This window comes from Crocodylus siamensis, chromosome 1 (genome assembly GCF_052110815.1).
Source record: "Crocodylus siamensis isolate JL-2025a chromosome 1, ASM5211081v1, whole genome shotgun sequence".
NCBI lineage: Eukaryota > Metazoa > Chordata > Crocodylia > Crocodylidae > Crocodylus > Crocodylus siamensis.
In genome coordinates this window covers 192,540,439-192,560,926 of record NC_143395.1, presented here as the reverse complement: position 1 = coordinate 192,560,926, position 20,488 = coordinate 192,540,439, and the positions used below count along the sequence as shown (strand labels likewise).

General features: G+C 40.1%; 1 protein-coding gene across 5 annotated transcripts in view; it reads left to right on the top strand.

Moving 5' to 3' along the window:
• The window catches only part of PLCB1 (phospholipase C beta 1), a 749,766-nt gene that overhangs the window by 585,727 nt on the left and 143,551 nt on the right, over positions 1-20,488 (top strand). For all 5 annotated transcript variants that reach the window (XM_090051563.1, XM_090051555.1, XM_090051579.1 and 2 more), the window contains 5 exons: positions 2,181-2,335; positions 3,593-3,757; positions 8,077-8,176; positions 9,209-9,313; positions 10,185-10,297. In XM_090051563.1, coding sequence (XP_089907689.1) covers positions 2,181-2,335; positions 3,593-3,757; positions 8,077-8,176; positions 9,209-9,313; positions 10,185-10,297 — 638 coding nt within the window. The remainder of the gene's footprint in view (positions 1-2,180; positions 2,336-3,592; positions 3,758-8,076; positions 8,177-9,208; positions 9,314-10,184; positions 10,298-20,488) is intronic.

The following is a 20,488-nucleotide window of genomic DNA, read 5'->3' as shown; positions in this document are numbered from 1 at the left end:
TGCTTCAGTCTCCAATAACAGTTACTGCTATTTTTCATGTTTATTGCAGTAGCCCCACACAATGATAAACAGAACAGGGCTTCATTGTTGTAAACACTATACATAACTGCAAAGAGATATTTTCATAGGAGGGCCTAATAGGAATATTCTTCCCCAAAATGCGTGTGCACTCAGCCCCATAAATGCCAGAAGGTACATATGCATACACAAATGACAAATTGCACTCAGACATGCCTGATATTTTTGCTACTGGATGGAACTGGTTGCTAAATGAACAAAGTATCAAAGATGTGTCGATTCCATATATCCGTATAATTCCAACCAGAACCTACAACAACCACCAAGGTTTATCTTCAGATTTGAGGTAATGGTTTCAGTGATTATTTTCAGTTTCATTTTAACAGTGTGGAGAGCCCACACGTTTTTCTATGCATCACTTGTGGCAAAAAAATCTTGAATTCATGGTGCAGTATTCATCCCCATGCCTCCTTTCCAATAGCAGTTCATAAATGCAACTTCGCAAGTTTTAAACTGCCATTTGTTGTTTGAAGGAGCTCATCCTGGTGCTGTGAATGCTCAGAGAAATAATTTAAAACCATAAACTTTCTGCAACTGCTTCAGCAACTGTTATTTTAACCATCTTGAACTTTCTGAAGACAGAGTCGTATCTTCAGAGGCCCCCTGTAGCTATTATTATAAGCACTGTTACCTTTTAACAGAAAACACCTCTTTCAAATTAAAGAAGCTGTAAAGATTTTTAAAGGTTATTTGCCATTGCTTTACTCTGCATTTCAAAGCTAAAGTATCTTAGACGATTAAGTCCTATTTTCAAAAGTAGGTCTTGAAAAGCAATGGTATTTACAGAGGCATAAGTGGGCAGTTTTATACACTGAGCAATGGCAGCCCATGGGGCACTGGTCACAGCTGTGCTGCTGCTGGCAGAGTAGTAGGTAAGAGAGTAGTGGTGGTTTCTCCTATTTTTGTACTCCAGCTGAAGTTGGTGCTCCAGTCTCCCCTGCTTAGTTGCACTACTACGGGTTTTATGTTCATATGTGGTAAATGCCTTTTAAAGATCTAAACAATTAAGTCACATCTTCAGGAGAAGCTATGGAGAATTTCATCCTTTTTTATAAGGATGGTTCCAAAGAGGATGGGGCTAAACTGGTTTTAGTGGTGGCAGTTGACAGAACAAGGAGCAATGGTCTCAAGTGCCAGCAAGGGAAGTTTAGGTTAGATATTAGGAAAAACTTTCTCATTAATCAGATAGCGAGGCAGTGGAACTAGTTACCCGGAGTTGTGGAATCTCCATCCTTGGAGGCTTTTAAGACCCAGTTAGAACCCAGTTAAAACCCTTGGCTGGGATGTTTTACTTGGGGCTGGTGCTTCTTTGAGGACTAGATGACCTCCTGGGCTACGGACAGAAATTATTCGTAAACTGGTATAAGTGATTGAAAGCCAGTTCAAATATGTAACAAAACAGAAGTCCAGTGCACATAAATAGCTTTCAAAATGGTCAAAACTGGCTTAATATCAACCTGGATGGATGTAGTATCAGATTTAACTGATTTAGGTTACATCAATTTATTGAATTTTATCCCAGATCCCCTCCAGATTCAAGTTAACTAACAGCCCCCCAGAATCCCAGGATGCTTTGCATCTCCCATCCAAATTGCCCCTTATAGGGTGGGCGAGCTAGCCTTGGCCTAAGCTGTCTGCTCCAGCTGAGCAGGGAGGCATGCTCAAGCATCCCTTGGCTTCTGGCCTAGACCACTGCAGGCATGTGGTTGCATTTCCAGAATCAAAAGTGAACGTCTCTTCACTTGCATATTTGTTCAGTCTATGCAGGTTACACCAGCCTATGAAGATTGAATCAATTTAGTGTCTGGCTTTTTGACTGTCTGTACTTAGCCCTGAGGTCCAGCCCTGATTTTCTATGATTCTGTGAATTCAAGGTAGCCTTCCCTAATGACAGCAGTCTCACTGTGAGGGAGAGTGAGGTCTTACAATAAAGAACCTTCTGAAACCTTTTGGGTGACAGCAGCACGCAAGAAACACATCTTCTTCACAGTGTGCTCAGTTGGAAAAACATTATCTAAATAGTGTTATTTTGCTATTTAATGGTTTTTTTAATAATAGCAGCATATCCTATATTCATTCTTTTTCAAATTTTTACTGTTCAGATTTGTCTATGCAAATAAACATGGGAATGTATGAATACAATGGCAAATGTGGATACCGGCTAAAACCAGAGTTCATGAGAAGACCAGACAAACATTTTGATCCATTTACAGAAGGCATTGTGGATGGAATAGTAGCCAACACTTTGTCTGTTAAGGTACGTATACAATTACTGAGACTACTGTTGATGTTAGAAGACAGTTTGCCTGGATTCAAAGCTGAGAAAACAAAATACTCATCTGTACTGGGTCACATGTTAATTTTCAAACTGAAAGACTACTCGTTTCCTCAGAAATAGATACTTTGAAGGAATGCTATACAGTAAGTAAATTTGCTTTTCCTGTAGTTTTAATTCTGTTCTCAGTTTCATTCCTTTTTAAACTCATAATAGTTACCAGGAAGTTGATGTATTTAAAAAGGGTTAAAAATGTTAAGCTTTTATTTTTGAAGTATGTTATTTCAAGTAGGGTATTTCAAGTAACATAAAATGCCCCTAGCACAGGTTAACTTATAGGCAGTGACCAATGTGAAGTACACTGCTGAGTATAAATGATTAAAATGATAGGTTTTCATTAAAAAGTAATAGCTATATTTGTTCCTCCAGGAGTAATACCCTAAGTTATCTGAAGCAGTAATATTAATAGACATATTCAGTTGAACAAATATCTTCTCTTAATTGAAAGGAAGAGGATACTCACTTGGAAGCTGTTAATGCAATTCAGCATAGTAGAGTGCTAACTACTGGTGGCAAAATGTATGCTGTTTTGAAAATCCACACAGCCTTAAGCTTGAAAAGTCTCAACTTGTGTGGGTTGTTGAGCACGCTCTTCAACCACTGCAGTAAGTGGGATACAAACACTTGCTCAATAGCTGTCAGGTTGCTGTATTTTATCCATGAGTAATGAGGCAATTCCATAAGCCAGCTCCATCTGCCTGCCCTGCATAGATTGTGTGAGATGCAGTGGCAGAGTACATAATATGCCTATCTATATACTCGTCGGTAGGCTAACCCTCTGCCCTATGCTTTGTAGCAATTTTTTTCAAATCCTTTCCTTTTATCGCCCATTTTAGAAATGCCTAGAAGAAGAGTTCTGTTTGAGTTGTTTTCTTTTCCTAGCATTTGACCAGAAGGAAACCAAGGCATCTCATTATCTTTGCTGCAGCATGATTACACGCAACTTCAGGGTTAACCTGATGTATTCTTTTACCATAGCACTATGCGCATTGTGTTGCTATCTCTGCAATATAAAATAGTGTGCTTTAGGGGGCAGGGGAAGAGGAGGGGGAGAGTAGGAGAGGGTCTTTTGGGGAAGGAAGTACCATCACCAATCTGAGTTCTTCAGCTAGAAATGTCAGAATTCCCAAACTCTTTCTGTTGACCGCTTACTAAAGCCACACATATTTTGTTTTCTAGGTAATTTCAGGTCAGTTTCTTTCTGATAAAAAGGTTGGTACATATGTAGAAGTAGACATGTTTGGCCTCCCTGTGGATACAAGACGAAAAGCGTTAAAGACAAAGACCTCTCAAGGCAATGCTGTTAATCCGGTCTGGGAAGAGGAAACCATAGTATTTAAGAAGGTTGGTGTAATATTTTTTGTTTTCTCCCCATAAAGTGTACAATAATTTTACTAGTATCTGGTAGATTCATTTTGTGTTTTACAGAATATTTAAAATGATTGAATTTCTGAATATAAAATTCAAGAAATTCTGAATTATTTTTCACAAATTAATCTTTCTGTCCCAAGGCCTGAAATCAGTCAGCTGAAGTTATTTTTGATTCATTGCCACAATGTTTGGCCTGATGACTTACAAGACAAACTTTTCCAAAGCCTCTGTAAGACCCAAGAGCCTAAATCTCATTCACTAAGGGCCCCCCACCCCCGGCCAGCCACATTCCAGGCCTGTCCCCTGCTGCCCACCCCAGGGCTCCTCTGCTCCCCCACACAGACACACACACTCACAGGGCTCCCCCCAAACCCTCCCTCCCACTTACTTGTGGCTGCTTGTCCAAGGAAGCAGGCAGGGAAGGGTTAACTTGCCTGCATGGCTACCACCACCACTACCAAGCTGCTGCTCTGCTCAAGGCTGAGCCCATCCCAAAGAGCAGTAGCTGAGGCTGGCAGCAGCCAAGAAAACATAGGAAACCTTCCCTGCCTGCTTCCTGGATAGATAGCATAGGCATAAGTTAGAGTGAGGGAGTAGTGAGTAGAGGTCTGGGGTACTGGGTAGGGCGGGACAGTGGGCCCAGTCCAGGCCAGCAAGGAAGGGGGATGTTAACACTAAGGTATAGCCTAGACCAGTGGTCCCCAACCTTTTTTTTTTCCAGGACCCATTTGTAAATATCAATAGCCAGTCCTAACCCAGTGCCCCTCACTTCCGGCCTGCTGCCTGCCACCCCCAGACCCCAACCCCACAGTGTGGGAGGCCGGGAGTGAGTGTGTGGGGTGGGGGGCATGGGGAGGCCCAAGCAGCCCCTCACAGGCTGGTACTCTGCCAGCCTGCAAGGAGGAAGCCATGGTTTCCCACGTTTTTCTCCTTTAAAAGAAAATTCCTTTTTAAGGTTTGGTTATCCATATTTTGAAGATTGTTTGTGACCTTTTCATATGTTCTTATGACCCACTTTTTGGTCCTGACCCATGGGCTGAGAAACACTAGGCTAGAGTACCTACAGGAGTTAACATGATCCCGGAGCCACCCAAAATTACTGTGTAACAAGGCCCTTAACTGTGGAATTTGGACTCCTGAGCTACATAAGTATTTGTGAAGTTTTTACCCAAGAAGACACAGTCCTGAAAAGTCAGTGGATGCTAAGAGTCTTAAGTATCTCTCAGAATCATATCTTTGCAAAATTAATATATCATCATGATTTGTAAGTGTGTTTGCAACCAGTTTCCTAAAGAGAATTCTGGTATTATGCATTTTTACTTTACTAGATAATTCAGCTAACTTGGTTCTGCATCCCATTATTTGAGAGACAGTTGCCCCTACATGTCCCATGGCAAAAATTAAAGTTATGGAGTGTCTGATGCCATTGGTTCCTGAAATTCAGCATTGTAGCAATAGCAGTAGTGCTCATATACATTCTGCCTTCAAAAAAACCTTTCCTTTGGCAGTCTGAGCTAAAGTTTGGAAACTGCGATTTGTTTTTTCTCACAGGGGTGCTTAACTTTTATGCAGCATCTTATTTCTCTAATCCATTACCACCAGGCTTGGAAAGAATCTAGTCTTAGAAAGAGCATGATTTATTTTTCAGCTGTCTCATATTATCTTTATGTTAGAATTCTATAAATATGCATCCACATATTTTTATATAGGTTGAAAATGTACTGAAAGTAAATCACTGATTTCAGCACAATATGTTATGAATATATTAGGCCTGTATGTTTATGCATGTTTGTTTTCACCTATGTGGTCATTCTGATGCAGCAGTGAGGTTCATGACCCCTGGCATAGGGCAGTGGCAGATGGTCTTCTACAGAGGACCCTAGGAGTGGAAGGGATCTCTTGGGTTCTGGAGTCCAGTCTGGGCAACTCTATCCAGGAAAACAGAGTGTCCACGGGAGTGTAGTTTCAGCTTACAATTAGCATGAGCTAACTTTAGTAGGTGTTAAAGTTACCGTTTGCTTTGAGCAATTGCATGTTATGTGTTAATTATACCCCAGGGAATTATGCACAGAAAAAAATCAAAATTTTCAATGTTACCCTAAACTGCTCCAAACAGGGTCATGGTCAGAGCCATCCTTGTTGTGAAACCTGATTTCCATGTTTACAGGAATACATACAGCTGTTTACAGGAATACATGAGAAAAAAAACCCATCCTCTATCTCCTGTATAACATCCAGGCAGCCAGAAATGAGGATAGCAAGGAGTCTGTTCAGGGTGAATGACTCCCTTCAGAATGCTTTGCAGAAGCTGTTGGGATGCATTCAGCAATTCTAGGTATCACTTGTCCCTTGAGAGCCAGACTGGAGGAGCAGACACCAAGATGAGGATTCTGCATACTATAGCACAGCATGTCCTACTGAGGGCAAAAGAAAAGGCCATCTTTATGCCTTGTTCATCAGTAACATGATTATGGCAAAGAGGGTCAAGCCTGTAGCAAGCAAATACTGGGATAGGCAGGCCCTTTCGCTTAATAAGTTATAGAAAAACAAGTTGTTAACAGCAGCCATTCTGGCAAGATATGCATTTTCCTGGAGAACCCTAAAGGGTGAATGTTTCATGTTATCATGCTCAATAACTGCACCACAGCTCCCGCATTTTCTTAATGTGCCAGGAGTAGGGACTGAGGGACGTGTCTGATTTCTGGGCCACTAAGAGACATTTAAAGGTACAATGGGATCTGATCCTTTTTCCTAACAGTTGTGCCTCTTGCCATGACACACATGTGTAGCAGGTTGCATAATTTTGGGATTGGGGATCAGATCCAAATTATGCCGTACTTGCTAGTGCAGGGAAAGCCTGGGATCATGATCCTGAGCTTTTCCTGCACCAGCAATTTGAAACCAAGGGGCCCAATGATCAGCTCATTGTTGGCTGGATTGTAACTGCAGTGGGGCTCAAATGAGCTACGGTGCAGTCCCTGGAGCCAGACAACAATCAGCTGATTGCCAGCTGGCTCTGGGGACTGCACCACCACTGGTTTTTGCCCTGGTGCACTCCCAATACAGCCAATGATCAGCTGGCCATTGGTCATTTGGAGACCCTAGTGCAGCCCTAACCCTGAAACACATTCAGTTTCAAGCACAATGGAAAACAGTCTCAAAAACATTATGCATTTTTTGCATAATATTTTTGTGGCGTCATTAATTGCCTGAACCGTGTGGGCAGGTTATGATTTAAGATGCAGTTGACAGAGACCAGGGGCCTTGGAAACAGATATGAGCAGGGCAACATGAAATTCCTCTGTACTGCTCATTAGACTGCCAGTGAATAGTTTCTTTTAGACTACAGTCTACCTTGTGAATCTAGTCCTGGATCACTTGGGTCTTTATACTATCTTACATTTTGATCCCCATGAACAAGAAGCACTGTTGAAAGTGAACTGACCTTACAAGCTGAGTTCTTGCAGATCTCCCTATCTCACAGAGGAAAACATTAAAACTTCTCACTTAGATTGATTTCTTACCAAAGTCATTATTTCCCCTGCACGGAGCTACAGTGTTGTTTCATTCATCACCAGCACAATCTCCCTTTCTAAAGAAATCACATAATGCATTTCTTTATGAGATTACTATAAGTTTCTTTCTGATCTACTTCTGTAGTCTTTTTAATAGATTTCTTCTCCCCCTCCCCCCCGTCTCCCTACCTAATGCATGCCCATTGTAGTAACCCTGGTAACTTAGCATTTGACAACCCAAAAGGACTTTTCTATCCTTTCACTGAAGCAAAGGTTAGTATCTTAGGTTTATCTATCTCTCTTACCAGCCTCATCTATCCACTAAACTTCATTTGCCTGACTAGGCAGTCATGATAGGAAGTGATGGGTCAGGAGACCTTTATTAGTTGGAAGCATATTTCATGCAATTACAGGCTTGCAGCATAGTCACACTTTTCAGACTCTAAAATAAGTATGACGCATATATCGTATTAAACCTGGGGATTTTGTTCTCTGCCTCAAATATGGCTGTTCTGAAAATTCCCTGTCTAGGACTTACCCACTGGTAAGGAGTGTCCTTCCTTCCACAGGTGACTAGAGGGATGCGTGATCATTTCTGAGTTATTTTCATACGTAGCTCATATGCCTTCTGACCAGTTATATAGCAAAAACTTTGAATGTCTGTGTAGCTATTTTTATTTGCTAGCTCATTTCTCTATTTTTGTATATATCTTATATTAGGAAACAGCTTTTCATTCAGAGCAAAAAATTAATAAATGAACTAACATGTCCTTTTAGGTTGTTCTACCTTCTCTGGCATGTTTGAGGATAGCAGTATATGAAGAAGGAGGGAAATTTATTGGTCATCGGATATTGCCTGTCTCAGCAATTCGACCAGGTGAGGTTACTGCTTTACTGTTCTACAAGTTATGTAGTGAACAGAACAAAAAGCCAGAGTCTCCGCTGCCATAAATCAGCATTGACTTCAACACAACTTTGCCGATCTGATCCAAAGTATTCAGTTGATGGTAACATTCACTAATACTAATACTTCTATTATTTTAGCCTTAGCCGTAAATTTCTATGAAAAAGAAAATACTCTGATCACTAGAAGTTTAAGCCTGAAATGAAACAAGGAAACCTGTGGAGCTAAATGTTACAAAGAAAGCAATGATAGTTACTGGTCCCCAGTATATCAGTATGCACAAAGCTTATAAACAAGAAAGGCCATAATACAAGTTTGAGAAGAAAAGGGGAAACAGCCACTTTTTACATTTCTCCTTTGGTGAGAATGGGACAAGGTTGTGGAGAAGGAGTAAGGAAGAATTACTGACACGTGGGACCAGAATCTGAATGTGGCTCTGCCCTATACACACCATTTATTAAACCAAAGCTACTTATTTTTTATTTGTTGAAAGTACCAAACAGTCAGTTGTGGATCAACCTGGAATTAACTTATTGTTATTGCTATGAAATATTTGTGCTATGGATGTATTATCATAGTTTTAATTGATTGATTGATTTAATTGTACCTCCCAGTTTTAATTGATAAACCAGCTCCATGAGCACCTTGGCCGCTAATTATAAATATAATTTAAAATAAAAATGAAATATGGTTATGAACTCATCCAAATTAAAAGGAATACAATAAGGTATGTTTACACAGGCCAAAGAGTGACCATTTAGTCAATGGGTAAAAAATAAAAGTGATTGACTAAAACTGGAGTCCTAGACTTCTCACCTTGTCCCTCAACTGAGTTTTATCTAGGTAGCTTGAAAACTCTTCAGGGCGATGATCTAACATACTATGTTCCCCAAATGAATTAGTTTACTGGCAACACTATATAAATAATAAAAAATACTATCATTACATGGGAAACGTGAATGGGGAAGAATTTACATTTTGGCCTGGATGGCTTTTATTTTCTAGGCTACCACTACATCTGCCTAAGGAATGAAAGGAACCAGCCATTGACACTGCCGGCTGTCTTTGTCTACATTGAAGTCAAAGACTATGTACCCGATACCTATGCAGGTAACTCTATGAAACTTTCCAGTTGAACTTCAAAAGGACAAGATTTGGAAGTTTAGGCTACCAAACTGACTCACCTTTATTGAACACACTGAAACAAACTTTTCTGTCTGCTGTGGCTTAAGGCTTTACGTACTGCTGTATAAAATTGCTATAAGGGCTTCAGCTTGCCTGTCTGGACCACAGCCAAAGCACTTGTTTTCCAGCAAACTTTTTGCAGCCCTAAAGAAAGTATGAACCTTGGGATTTGTTAATAAAAACACAAATGTGGCTTGGTTGAAATGACACAGCAGTGCACAATCACTTTCAGACTGAAAGTAAAACAGTATTCTTAATTTTATAAAATTGAGTGGTTGCATTGCACTTATATACCTAAAAAATACTAATTTAATTTATTTGTTTTGATCTTAAATTAGCATTGGAAGTGTTACCATTGTCTTCATGTGAGCGGAACAGTTTGGAAAATCTCATCCTGAAACTCTGCTCCAAACACACAGACAGGGTTCCTGTTAAAACAGTTAAAATAGAATAGAGACAAGCTACAAACCAAAGCTCTATCTCAAGCAACAGCATCTCTCCTACTTCTTCCTCCACTAACTACCTTTTGCACTGATCTGTAGTGAGGAAACCCCAAATCTATTTAAAATCTTACATAAAAACTAGCCTAAGCAAGGGTCGCATGCATATTACCTTTAATTTTTCACAGCATAATGGTACCTTTGGTAGAATGGGCACTTTTACTGATATTTTTGAAGTCTAAGTAGTAACTCTAAACATTAGATTTCAGGAAAAAAATTTGGCCATTTAAATATCTTAACAGTACTGAAACAAAAGAGTAAGGAACATGGGTCTCAAACATTTGCTTCATTTCTAGATGTGATTGAAGCACTATCCAATCCAATTAGATATGTAAACTTGATGGAGCAAAGAGCTAAACAGCTGGCAGCACTAACACTGGAGGAGGAAGAAGAAGAGGTAAAGAAAGAGGTAAGGGAGATTTCAGTTGCTACATGTTAAGTGTGTTGGGCAGGATTCTTTTAAAGCATGTCCATCACTTAGAAGAGGGGTTGGCAACCTATTGCACACAGTCATTGAATGAGGCCCACAGAGCCAGGGGGCATAAGGGCAGCAGCTGTTATGTTTTAATTGTCATTTGTGAACAAACTGAGAACAACTCAAATGTAGCAAAATCTACCAGTTCTTCATCCAGAAAGTTGAACCATTTTTGCAACATTTGATTCATTCTTGGCTTGCGTTTCTTCATATATAACAGTTAGTAGTGGTAACAGTCATTTATTTACAACTTTTGCTAAAAGAATGTAATAGAATTAACAGTAAAATTGTATATTATACAATAGTATTACATGATTTGTGGCTATTGGTAAAAGCAAATATGAAATTACAATTTCTACTAATTTAAAAAAATAACATAATATATGGTAATTAAAAATAGACAAAATGAAGCAATATAAAACAGTAGAGTAAAAAAGTAAAAAAAAGGAATTCTGTTTGATTTTGGCCCTCATTCTTTGTGCAAGTAATGCAGATACACCTATGGAGTATAGGATAGCCTGTAAGTTGTTAGAGAGGAGCCAATCCTTTTTTTTCATTAGACCAATACTTAAAATTTTCCACGAATGGAAAGATCCATTTTCCTCATATTTCTTCAAAGAATGAACAAGCCTACAAATAGTGATTGAAGTAATCTATCTCATTCTTTTTGCAAGAACATATCCTGTTCAAATATGGGATCCAACAAGGCATCCCTACAGAACTCATTGGACTGAATCACAGTTTAGTAATGGCATCTCATAGTTTCTGGTTTTGTACTCCAGATAGGTAGGTTTCTAGGCCAAAAGAATGCTGTATTAATCTCAAAAAAGGAGAAGTTTCAGAAAATCTCACTCCCTACATATCTGCCTGCATGCTGGTGTCTTTAATTCTTACATTTATATCTTGTTTAAATATGGGGGAAAACACTGGGTCAGTAACTGTCAGCACATTTCCTAGGCCATTTATTTGTAGGATAGTATAACTGTTATATAATCATTAGGGCTGTGCGAAACAGCACCGTTCTGCTTCGACTTCTGTTTTGACATTTTGATGGAACAGCGTTTCGTTTCAAGCGTTGTTTCATTTTGAAAGCACTGTTCCGTTTTGTCTTGTCGAAACTGTTTTGCTGTTTCGACGCTTGTTCGACATTTTGCCCATAGGCTATAATGGGGAAGCATGAAACTGCCTATAACTTTGTAATTTCTGGCCTGATTCAGATGAAGCATGCAGGGATAGTAGCCCCTTCTGAGGCCATGAAGCCTGCCAAGTTTCAAGGAGATAGGTGGAGAGGTTTCTGGGAAACTGCATGCCAAGCTATTGACAAGCAGGAGACAGAGAGCAGGAGGAACCTCCTCTGATCCAGCAGGCAGATTGGGGGTCTGCACCCCTGTGAGGAGTCCGGCACAGTCCCCGCAGCCCTCCTGGGGCTGCAAGCAAACCCTCGATCTGCCTGCTGGATGACAGGAGGCTGCTGCTGCCAGCTGGGGCCAGCGGCAACACCAATATTCCCACTGCTGGGTGCAGGCTACACCCAACACCAGTCCCAACCTGCAGCAGCAGCCTCCTGTCATCCAGCAGGCAGATCAGGGGCCCACCTGTACCCCTGGGAGGGCTGCAGGAGAGCTGTGCCAGACTCCTCCCATGTGTGCCGGCCCCTGATCTGCCTGCCAGATCACAGGAGGCTGCTCCTGCCACCTAGGACTGGCACTGGGCGCAGCCTGTACCCAGCGTTGGGAACATTGGTGCTGGACAGCAGCCTCCTGTCATCCAGCAGCCAGATCAGGGGCCTGAACCGCCCCGAGAGGAGTCTGGCAGAGCCCCCACAGCCCTCTCGGGGGTGCTGGCGGGCCCCCGATCTGCCTGCCAGATGGCAGAAGGCTGCTGTTGCTGCCTGGGACGAGCTCTGGGTGCAGCCCATACCCAGCGTGGCTCTGTGGAGCTGAGCCTGGTGGCAGGAGGTGGAGTGCAGCCCCAGCGCTGCGCTGCACTCCACTTCCTGCCACTGAGCTGAGTTTCACTGGTCTGCGAGCTGCTGGGAGCTTAGCCTCCCACCACCAGGCTCAGCTCCCAGAGCCTTGCAGCCCCATAAAACTCAGCCTAGTGGTGGGAGGCAGAGCAGAGCACCAGCTCTGTCTTCCTCCCTCCACTGGGCTGAGCTCCGTGGGACTGGCAGAGCCAATCGGAGCACAGCCCAGTGGCAGGAAGTGGGCAGAGCCGGCACTGTGCTCTGATTGGCTCTGGCAGCCCCATGGAGCACAGCCCAGTGGCGGGAGGTGGGGAGAGCCAGAGCTGCGCTTCCTGCCAGACTGAGTCACATGGTGCTGTGGAGCCGCTGAAAGCTCAGCCCTGGCTCTCTTCTGCCTGCCAGCATCAGGCTGCTTCGAAACCTTCAAAAAACTTTCAAAAATTTTCAAGTGCCCTCATATGATTTCGAAGCTGTTTCAATGCTTTTTGTTTCATTTCAGTTTTGCTGTTTTGAACTCAAAATGCATCGAAACATCTTCAAAATGAAACACTCAGTGAAATTTCGCACAACCCTAATAACCATTTGAATAAGACTTCATCTGTAAGAGAAGGGACTTCTAAAATACATTTCTTAGGGTATCTGATTGGGGCACAAGCTCAAATTTTTATCCAATAATTTAGTTTTTAATTGAGCTCACATTAAGCAGCTCCATTTCAGAATGCATAAATCTTCCCCCCATCATGGATTTGAAAGAGATAAAAAGTCCCATAAGGAACAAAAAGAATGAACCATGGGATCATCACCCCAGAATTCTGACCCATACAATAAAATGGACTCTACCTTAGATCTATGGTCCTCAGGCACTGCCAGTTACCATCCTTCTACCAGTCTTATTGTAAAAGGATAAAATTCAGCCCATGGCTTCTTTTGACTTAATGCTTACATTTTAATGCATTTATTCCAGCTCAGGTATTTTATTAAAATAAAGTCTAAGTTATATAAATGAGAAGACCATGTCTAATTTCTTTATCTATAAAAACGCAGCTTGTTTCTTCCTTTTGTTCCCAAAACAGTACCTTATATTCAGCAGTATTGATTTCCAAGCTATTCAAGGTGTCATAATATTGAAAAGCTTCTAATAACCTTTGGAGGCCTATCTGGGATTATGACATTAACAGTGCATCACCTGCATAAAGCAAGACAGGGATAGAATCATTCAGTATTGGGGGTTCATGGAACTGATTCCCTGTTATCATGTTTTAGATTATTCAGGAATAGATTAAATTCAGCTGGAGAGAGTTACAAAATAACAATTAGAACATCCCAGCTGCTACCCTTTTGAATTTTTCCCCTCTTGAAAAGCCTCCAGATGTAGTTGTGTCCACACCCTAAGTAGCTCCACTGAGAGGCAGTGCTGATTAACCCATGTTTGGGTCTACACAGACTCAGCTACCTTTCTTCTGATCTGGGCAGTAGCATTCACAGAGCTCCTCAGCTTGTTTGACGGTGCTGCTGCCCAGCATAATAAGTTCAGAGTCTAAACACAGCCTTAGATGGTACTGAAAATCTCATTGTCAGATTTTGAATAATGCCTGTATCATACTTTAGGCATGTGACATGAAGTAAAAAGTATTCAGCACAAGTAGCTAGTCATGAATAATAGAAGCAATGGGGAAAAAAGGCTTCCATAGCCCTGAATTAGCCCCTGATATTTTCCCTGGCTTCTTCTGTTTTCCAGTCGGAACTGAATTTTTTTGTAACCAAGAACACAGTCCCCATTCCAGATTAGATGAATGAAAGTAATTGAAGTTCCTTGGCCAACAATTTACCTCTTTGTCTTTTTTATACACATGGTGTCACAAGTTTTGTTGAACAAGGATGCTTTGACATACTCAATACTATCTTAGAGGTTTATCTAGGATGATCTACACACAAGATTTGATTTTAATAGCAAAGTCTTTTTTCAACATAACCCTTAAAGTACTTCTAGAGGTCATTTTTGCTTATAAAAAGCAGATTTCTTTTCTCTGAACAGGCTTATTTATTAGGCTAAGAAACATTTGTCAGAGTACTACTTAAAGCAAACAGGAAACTAGGAAGCTGAATTGATATAAGTAGCACTGAGTATGTTCTCATATGTCAAACAACTTAAAAACTTATCTGGTAAAGGCACTTACTTTAAAATAGTAGATAAGCATGTCTTTGGAGAAAAATAAGATCATTATGGTGGTGCATTTATTGATTATATAAAACTAATCAGGCCAATGAAACAGCAGAAGTGCACAAAATTGCAACATGAAATTACATTTAAATTGTATTCTAAGTGTACTATTCTTTGGATTTGTGAACATGCATCATGCAAGATAAGTAGCCTGAAATTATATGATCACTAAAGCATTCTTCTTATTTCTGAACCTTTGCATCTTTTTTTATGCTTGTTTCATTTCTTGTAAGCTTCATTTTCCTGGGCAGGGTTTTTTCAGAGTGACAGAGGGACAGATTTGAAATGTCTGTTTACTCATGAGAGTAACACTTTCAAGCAGAATTAAGTAATTTTAGGTGTGACTGCCAGATTTGCCTGAACAGATGTGTGTGCATACATTTTTTGTAAGTGAAGTTTCAAATATTGTGGCTGTGGCTACGTGTATAGTCATCAATGGCTCAAAGTCTAACAGGGACGAAGAACAAGTGGGATTCCTTATGGCTCTCTCTGGGGTCTAATGCACTTTTTGAGATAAGATTACTGAAAGAAACCCAGATGCTTTTGTTATAGACTCTGTTAAAGATTGAACAGTGCTTCACCCTGGGCAAATGTAATGCTAATGCTAAAACCTAAGAATGCTTTCCGCAAGCGAGAGACTTGGCCGTATTAGTCTGAAGTCAGGAAGGCGGCAGGATAGATTTGCACCATACAGATTAACTAAATCAGAGATGTATAGCATAAGTTTTTTGTGAGCCCAAGCTCGCTTCATCAGATACTGTGAAAGAATGTGCACAGACTAGCATAACAAATGGAGAGAGTGACTTGAATACAAAAGATAGGGAAGGAGCCATGAAGTAGGAGAGGCAAACAGACAATAGGAGAGACATGGCTGGGAGAGGCAAACAGGCAATAAACCCATGAGGACAAACGGGTCACAAAAGCTAATCTGGGTAGTAGGATAAGAATCCATAGTTCCTGTTTGGACCATACTTAATACAATCCAGTCAGTGGATGATTTCTTGTTCAGGTTAGTTTTTAAAGTTTTTCTGTGTAAGAACAGCCACCCTGAGGTCAGTTATGAACTGTCCGGAAAGGTTAAAGTGTTCTGCCACAGACTTGTATGTCCTTCTGGAACTTACTTTTTTTTTTAACTTATTGTTTCCCAGAGCAGCCACTTTTGCTTCAGGAGAAAAAGCTCAAATGTCTGCACACTTTTTATTTCTACCAGCAGAAAGGCACTTCTTCTGGTAGAAACTGATCCTCTGTACATGGCTTCAGATTGGATTAACATCCCAGAACTTTATATCTATGTAGATATCCCAGAACTTTATCTCATGCACTAGGGTCTGTTTGTCTTTTAACTGTACCGTAAAGATATTAATTTTAACATTTTCTCAATAAAGCTTTTATAGCTTTATTAATGACTAGGAATTGTTTAGTAAATGTGCATGTGTCATCAGGTTGGGAGGGGTCGCAGAGGATAGTTAGGATTGAAAATGACCTTGATAAATTGGAAAAATGATCTGAAATACCATATTTACTTGAATATTATACAACCCCAAATATAAGACAATCCCCCAATAATTAGATTCTATATATGAAAACGTCATACATTTGTTATAATTTTCGAGATATAGCATCTAATTACTGGGAGGTTTGCCTTGAATTTGTCCTCCTTCCACTGCTACAGCAGGTAAAATTAATTTTGAAAAGGCATGTAACCCCCTTGCCCTTTACCTCCCCCAAAATTTTACACTTGTAGTCCTTCCCTTTCTCTTTACTGCCGGATCCTGCTATCTTTGAGCACATTGAAGTAAAACAAAATTTGAAAACACTGACTTTGAAATAAACATACCTATAGTGATTTACATATAGTACCTTAGATTTAGTTCATCCAGAATTGATACATTTCACCTTTTTTTTTAAACTGCTACAAGTTTTATCAGAACAGGTAGTCTATAAATTAACTTTTAAGCAGCACTTCTATATCTACTTACCTAAAGTACAGACTATGCATGATATTAGTTCAAAGCCAAAAGGCTCATGATTTACCATGTAGTTCACTGGGCTGGGCCCCAGCTGAGTCAACAGTATTTCAAGCCACGGTGACCTCACAGCTCAGCACTGCTCAGTATGTGTGTGCACTCCAGGTAGTCCCATGAAGGATTGATGTGCTAATTAGCCCCAAATCATGACTGGAACCCACTGTTCTTATGAACTCTGAGATCCCCCAAAATATATATACAGATGAGACACAGGGCAACCTGGTCCAGCTCCACCTCATATGATAAATGTGCAACGGGCATATGCAATAGATGGTGTGAGGATTCTGGATGACCTGTTTGGGACCCTTTTGGTGATGACCTGTTTGGGACCCTTTTGGTGATGTTTGTCAGACATTTAATGCTGGTGAAGAAACTGGAATCATTGGAAATGGGAAAGAAAGGCTCAGTTCAGCTGTGGGAGTAAAGGGGAGGTAAGAAAGTATACAAAGCTCACCTTGATTTTAAAAAGAGTTGGCACTGAGTTTCGTGGGTACCACCATATATTCTGTTCAGATGGGCTGTAATAACTTATCATTGTGGTAGGTTGTGCAGGGGAGTAGGTGTGTTTATTGTAATGGGAAATACAGGTTTTTTAATGTGGTTTTAAGATGCATGATGGAAAGTTTATGATAGAGGATGTATTTATATAACTCTATATATAGAAATATATTTTAATAAAAAAAGGTAGGTTCCCATCAGAATACTTATCCAATATGGGCCATGTGTTTTATAGCTCAGTGTTTGCTGCCTTTAATCATCTTCATAGTTGGTTTGCATTACTGAGCACACGCTGCTTTTGGCAGCAGTTTTATGCTAGACAACATTGTCAATATAACAATATAAGGCAACAGGCTTTTTTTCCCCATACCGACTGGAAGGAAAACCGTGTCTAGTATTTCAATAAATAAGGTACATCTGATTAAATCCAATGAAAATTGGTAAGTGAGAAATACTGCATTTAGGATGTAACAATCAAATGCACAAATACAAATTAAGGACCAGGTGGCTGCAATACCGCAGAAAAGAAGATGCAGTGGACTGCAGTCTGAACAAGTCACCAGTGTGCTATTGTTGCAAAACAGTCCATGGCATACTGGATTGCATTAACAGAATTGTCATATGCAAGCCAAGGGAAGTGATCCCTTTACTGGTAAGGAGAAATCACTTGTAGAACTGTGTGCAGTTTGGGGCACTACACTTCAAAAAAAAAAGGCATTGACAAAGTGGGAGGAGTCCAATAGAAATGATGAGAGGTTTAGGAAACATGACTTACAAAAATGGTTGGAAGAACTCGGGTTATTTAGTATGGAGAAGAGAAGATGAGAAGAGGATTTGACAACAGGCTTTGAATACAAAAAGGGTTGTTATAAGGATGATGGCAATTGTCTCTTTCCCTTGTCCACCAGAAGGAGTAATGGACCTAAATTTGGAAGGACTGACTTACTGCAAGGGCAAGGACAGGCACAGTGTTTACTTCTAGTGTATACTTTTAAGTTATTCAGAGTATTACAAAAATTGAGTGAACAGATGTCTCACAGGGCTTTAGTGTTACAAATTGTCCCAAACTGTCTAAAAAATGTGGCTGAATGACAGAAGGAAAACTGTGGAGTGCTTCACAGTCAAGTTTTAACTGGAAGGCAGTTGTGCATCTCTCCATTACAAACATGCGAGAGATTAAAAATGTGCTATCTCATAGCTCAGGAAAAGGCAGGGAGATTTCTTGCTCTCAGAAGGGCTTTACTGCAACTGCTAATAGACACGTAACGATAGCTGACAATTTCCTGTTGATGTCATCATGTCAGTCTCTAGGAAGACAGTTACCCCTTACTACTACAAAAGACACTTCCAAAAAGGACAGAGTCTGAAACATCATCCCCTGAGCATGGTTAACTACTGGAATAGATTACTTAGTGGTTGTATAATCTCCATCACTGGAAGGTTTTCAGTGTAGGTTAAATAAATACTTGCCTGGAATGGGTGAGAGCGGGATGATCCTTTGTTGAGCATGGGTTTGAACTGGATGACCTACTGAGGTCCCTTCCAGCCTTTCACATTAACCCTTATGTCCATGGTTGTGTTGTTTCCTGTCTTTATTTTTAGCTATAATTATGATTATATGATCTAGCTTCTTGCAGAGGTTAAAGTGAAAGGAAATTGACCAATTTTAACCTTCATGGTTGTGAAAAGCAGCAGGGCAGCAGCTAGCAAAACTTATTTAGTAATGAATTGCACATCCTGTTTGAAACAAAGAAATCAAGTTTTTTGTAGACCTGAAGCCACTCTGTCCATGAAGCATTAGCATAACAAATGTACCTGTAAAGTTGAGAAATAAATTATAGAAATACATGATTCATTTTGCAATGTTTAGACCTTAACTTTTAGAGCAGAAACCATTTTAAGCATGATGTGAATTCCCAGTTTCAGACTACCGGATGCTGTGCAAGTCCATAAGGTTCATTGTAAACCTTAAAACTTCTCCATTTCCAATCACCTTTCCCAGTTAAAGACTTCATAGACTTGGGCTTGTCACAGAAGTATGACGATGTGATAATCAGGTGACATGTCAGCTCCAAGCCCTCCCCCCCCACTGTTCAGCTACATGTCTGTAGAAAACTAGATGTAGGATATCCACAACAGGAATTATTTTAATTGCTATGACTTAAATTTCTGTGCATTTTAACTGCACTGATTACAAAATACGGTACACTTATAAGTGATTTGTAGTGTAGTAGTAGTTTTATTGCCTTTGCCCTCATATGGCACAAAAGGAGCAGCAGCCATTCAACAGGTCCCTAGCTAGAAGTCCCCACAAGATGTAAAACTCATAATTTTCTATCATTCTCTTACCCCTTCCCCCCAAAAGACAGACACATTCTCCTACAAGTGAATGGGAAAGAATTGTAGCATTTCTCAGCACAGTGAACCATGAAATATGTCCCACAGGGTCATAAAAGTTTCCCCCAAACATGTATGGAAGATAGAAACCTGAAGGTACAGTAACAGGAGTGGGGCTTTTGCATAGGAAACGGTCATGCTCAGGCTAGGCTAATCCAAGTGCTCACACTCAAGCATCAATCACCTGTAACAATTGATGTAAATAAGCCCAGTGTTAATGACGTTTTCCTTTCTACTCAGGGAAATCCCCAGCCACCTTGCACTCCAGAATCTACCTCTGTGTGTGAGAGAGTATATGTAAACCTAATTCTCCTTACTGTGCACTCAACTTCACTTAGCAATCACATTCTCTTTTATTAAAAGCATGAAAGTGTATAAATCATTTTCCTTTCATATTTAAGCTGTAAGATACAAGGTTGAAAAATGCAATGAAAAATAGAGTTCATTGTTCTTCCTTAAAGGGAAAATCACCATTGCTTTAGTGGCTGGTGATGAATTATGAAAAGAGAAGGTGCTATAAAACAAGATTAAATTGCTTGATCCATAGAAAATGACTGTTTATGCGCTTCCTGACCTTGTCTTACATTTGTGATGCAGTGTCTTGAAACAAAGACTTCTGGTGCCCAAAACTGAGCAGTCACATAAATAGTTTGGAAAGAAGTTGGAATACCACATTGATTTTTACATCTAAAAATCAGATCATAAATTAAAAAAAAAAAGAATATTCCCCTTCACATACCAAAATCAATCATATTTTGGTGCACATTTTCAGACTGGAATACAAAGTTTGTTAAGCCTAGTTTTATTGTTATTAATCATTCATGCAGTCCTCATTGTGGCATGTTTATAATCAGTGAAGTCACCGTCTTTTAAGCAGTATTTAAAGAGAAAACCAAATTCAGCCACGATTTCTGCCAGAAAGCTCTTTGTAGTATAATTAATGTGGCTAAGGATCAGATGTTTAGATCATGCTTTGGTTTTTAAAAAAAATCAAATATGAAAAAAATAAACAAAAT